Source organism: Trichechus manatus, unplaced genomic scaffold (genome assembly GCF_000243295.1).
Source record: "Trichechus manatus latirostris isolate Lorelei unplaced genomic scaffold, TriManLat1.0 scaffold00028, whole genome shotgun sequence".
Lineage (NCBI taxonomy): Eukaryota > Metazoa > Chordata > Mammalia > Sirenia > Trichechidae > Trichechus > Trichechus manatus.
In genome coordinates, this window is record NW_004443964.1 from 1,530,475 (window position 1) to 1,533,514 (window position 3,040).

Consider the following 3,040-nt stretch of genomic DNA (forward strand, 5'->3'; position numbering starts at 1 on the left):
GTGCCCCGGCGGGGCCGGCCAATGGGCGCTCTGCGTTCGGCAAGATCGCCATATATGGCCATGTTCTGGGCCGCGCGCGCCGCCGCTCCGCGCGCGCACCCCGCGTCCGCTTAAATAGCGGCGGGGGAGGCCGCGGTCGGTCTCAGTCTTCGCTGCTGGTCCGTGCAGTTTTTCGTCTGTTCTTTCTGCTCGCTGCTGCCTCCCGGCCTCTCCGGTAAGGGCCCGGTCTGCGCGCCCCGGTCCCGCGCCGCCGTCTCCGCGGTCTCTCGGCGCCTGTCCCGGTCCCGGCGGCGCTCTCTGCCGGCCGCTGTAGCCCGTAGAGGCGACCCTTTGTTCCCGGGGTGGCCGGGCCCGGGGGCTGCGCCCGGGGGAGGGGCGGCGGGCCGCACTGCGGAGCCCCTGGCCGCCGCGTCCCGAGGGGGGGTAGTTAGTGACATAAAGGCCTGGAAGCTGGGTTGCGGCAGTTAGTGGCCGGCCGCTCTTTCTGGGGCGGGCCGGGCGCTTTGGGGGCAGCCGAGCGTCGCGCAGGGCAGAGCGTCTTTGAGTGCGAGGGCCCGCCTGAGTCAGTTACGTCTCTAAATAGATCGCCATGGAAGAAGACATCGCCGCGCTGGTCATTGACAATGGCTCTGGCATGTGCAAAGCTGGCTTTGCTGGCGACGACGCCCCCCGCGCCGTCTTCCCCTCAATCGTCGGCCGCCCCCGACACCAGGTGAGTAGCGGGGGCTGTCTTCTCCGCGGGATCCAGGCGCTCTGAGCCTTTGGGAGCTGACCTGGCCGGCCTCTTGCAGGGCGTCATGGTGGGCATGGGACAGAAGGACAGCTACGTGGGAGACGAGGCCCAGAGCAAGAGAGGCATCCTGACCCTCAAATACCCGATTGAGCACGGTATTGTCACCAACTGGGACGACATGGAGAAGATCTGGCACCACACTTTCTATAACGAGCTGCGTGTGGCCCCCGAGGAGCACCCTGTGTTGCTGACGGAGGCGCCCCTGAATCCCAAGGCCAACAGGGAGAAGATGACCCAGGTGACTGTCGGGCTCCAGCACTGGATTCATTCTTGCTGTCTCTTAAACCGTTTTCTGCTCGACTGTGTTTATTTCTTAAAATTCAAGTGTTTCTTTCACTATTTCTAGGGTTCTGTTCTTCTGGCATTTCCTCCCTGAAGCCTCCAGGTTTCTTGTGTGTGTTTTGCCTGCCTCCCTCTCCTTTCTCCACTCATCACGTTGGTGGCATGTGGCATGTAGTGTGTGTGTAGCACGGGGCGCCGGCAGTCCCTGTCTCCGACTAACGCCCTGCCTCCCCCACAGATCATGTTTGAGACCTTCAACACGCCAGCCATGTATGTTGCCATCCAGGCTGTGCTGTCTCTGTATGCCTCTGGCCGTACCACCGGTATTGTCATGGACTCTGGCGACGGTGTCACCCACACTGTCCCCATCTACGAGGGCTACGCCCTGCCCCACGCCATCTTGCGTCTGGACCTGGCAGGCCGTGACCTGACCGACTACCTCATGAAGATCCTGACAGAGCGGGGCTACAGCTTCACCACCACGGCTGAGCGTGAGATCGTGCGTGACATCAAGGAGAAGCTGTGTTACGTGGCCCTCGATTTTGAGCAGGAGATGGCGACTGCTGCATCCTCCTCTTCTCTGGAGAAGAGCTACGAGCTGCCGGACGGCCAGGTGATCACCATTGGCAACGAGCGCTTCCGGTGTCCCGAGGCCCTCTTCCAGCCCTCCTTCCTAGGTAGGTGGCCAGCGCCTGGGCTTTGAGGCTCTTCACCTGGAGCACCCTGAAGGGACTGAGCAGTGTGGGCCTTTGATCACTAAGGTAGAACCTTGTCTCTTAGGTATGGAGTCTTGCGGCATCCACGAGACCACCTTCAACTCCATCATGAAGTGCGACGTGGACATCCGAAAGGACCTGTATGCCAACACGGTGCTGTCCGGCGGGACCACCATGTATCCAGGCATCGCCGACAGGATGCAGAAGGAGATCACAGCGCTGGCGCCCAGCACGATGAAGATCAAGGTGGGTGCCGGGGGGCTGTGACCCGGGCCTGGGGCAGGCAGGCTCCGGTGTGCTGCTAACGCCCCTCTTCTGGCCTTTGCAGATCATTGCTCCCCCCGAACGCAAGTACTCTGTCTGGATCGGTGGCTCCATCCTGGCCTCGCTGTCCACCTTCCAGCAGATGTGGATCAGTAAGCAGGAGTACGACGAGTCGGGCCCTTCCATTGTTCACCGCAAATGCTTCTAGACAGACTGCCAGCAGGTGCCACCCCTGCCGCATGAGCCTGTCCCGAGTGCAGGTTGCGCACCTCCAAGCCTCATGCTAGCCTCGTGAAACTGGAAGAAGCCTTTGAAAGAAATTGTCCTTGAAGCCTGTATCTCAACATCAGCACTGGTTCATAGAACTTGTTGCTGATCTTGACTTTGTGTTCAAGTTAACTGTTCCCTTGGTTTGTGTTTAATACCCTGTACATATCTTTGATTTAAACCCCCAGTACGTGTGACCTGGTCACTCCGTCGCCGAGGTGTGAGGGATGACATGGTGTGGCCAAGTCCGTCTGCTTCACCGACCTCACGGTCTGTGCAGGGTATTAATGCAAAGAGCTGATGGTTACAGAATTTCCCAGAGGCTGGCAAGAGTCCTGAAGCAGTTGTCATTTCTGTCTTGCCAGCCTGACAGGGTTGGAAAAAATCTGAGCCTTAGGACCCAGTTTCCTTTCTTAGCTGATGTATTCCCGCTGGAACACTGTGGGTTGTTACTTGCCTTGAGTTGGATTTAAGTCTGTTACTTGCCTTGAGTTGGATTTAAGTCTGTTACTTGCCTTGAGTTGCATTTAAATCTGTAAATTTATTCATCCTTCTAATTTATGTAAGGTTTTTGTACACATTTCTCAACTCTGAGATAACAAATTTTGGTTTTTCTACTGTCATGTGCGAACATTAGGCCCCAGCAACGCGGCGGTGTGTTAAGGAGAAATAAAGTGCTGCAGTGAACGGCGACTGGCTCCTGTCCTGGGTGGGGGAG

General features: G+C 58.2%; 1 protein-coding gene across 1 annotated transcript; it reads left to right on the forward strand.

Moving 5' to 3' along the window:
* The first annotated feature begins 95 nt into the window (after window positions 1–95).
* On the forward strand, window positions 96–3,013 carry ACTG1 (actin gamma 1). Its single transcript, XM_004374093.2, has 6 exons — window positions 96–214; window positions 584–712; window positions 792–1,031; window positions 1,314–1,752; window positions 1,856–2,037; window positions 2,120–3,013. Exons 2-6 carry the CDS (start codon window positions 590–592, stop codon window positions 2,261–2,263), a joined length of 1,128 nt encoding a protein of 375 aa, XP_004374150.1. The 5' UTR covers window positions 96–214; window positions 584–589; the 3' UTR covers window positions 2,264–3,013.
* Window positions 3,014–3,040: the final 27 nt, after the last annotated feature.

What these genes read in the sequence shown, in the direction of transcription:
- ACTG1 (XM_004374093.2), top strand. Translation starts at nt 590, where the DNA reads ATGGAAGAAGACATCGCCGCGCTGGTCATTGACAATGGCTCTGGCATG. An exon ending in TCGGCCGCCCCCGACACCAG is followed by an intron (nt 713 to 791) that starts GTGAGTAGCGGG and finishes GGCCTCTTGCAG; the next exon opens with GGCGTCATGGTGGGCATGGG. An exon ending in CCAGCACGATGAAGATCAAG is followed by an intron (nt 2,038 to 2,119) that starts GTGGGTGCCGGG and finishes TGGCCTTTGCAG; the next exon opens with ATCATTGCTCCCCCCGAACG.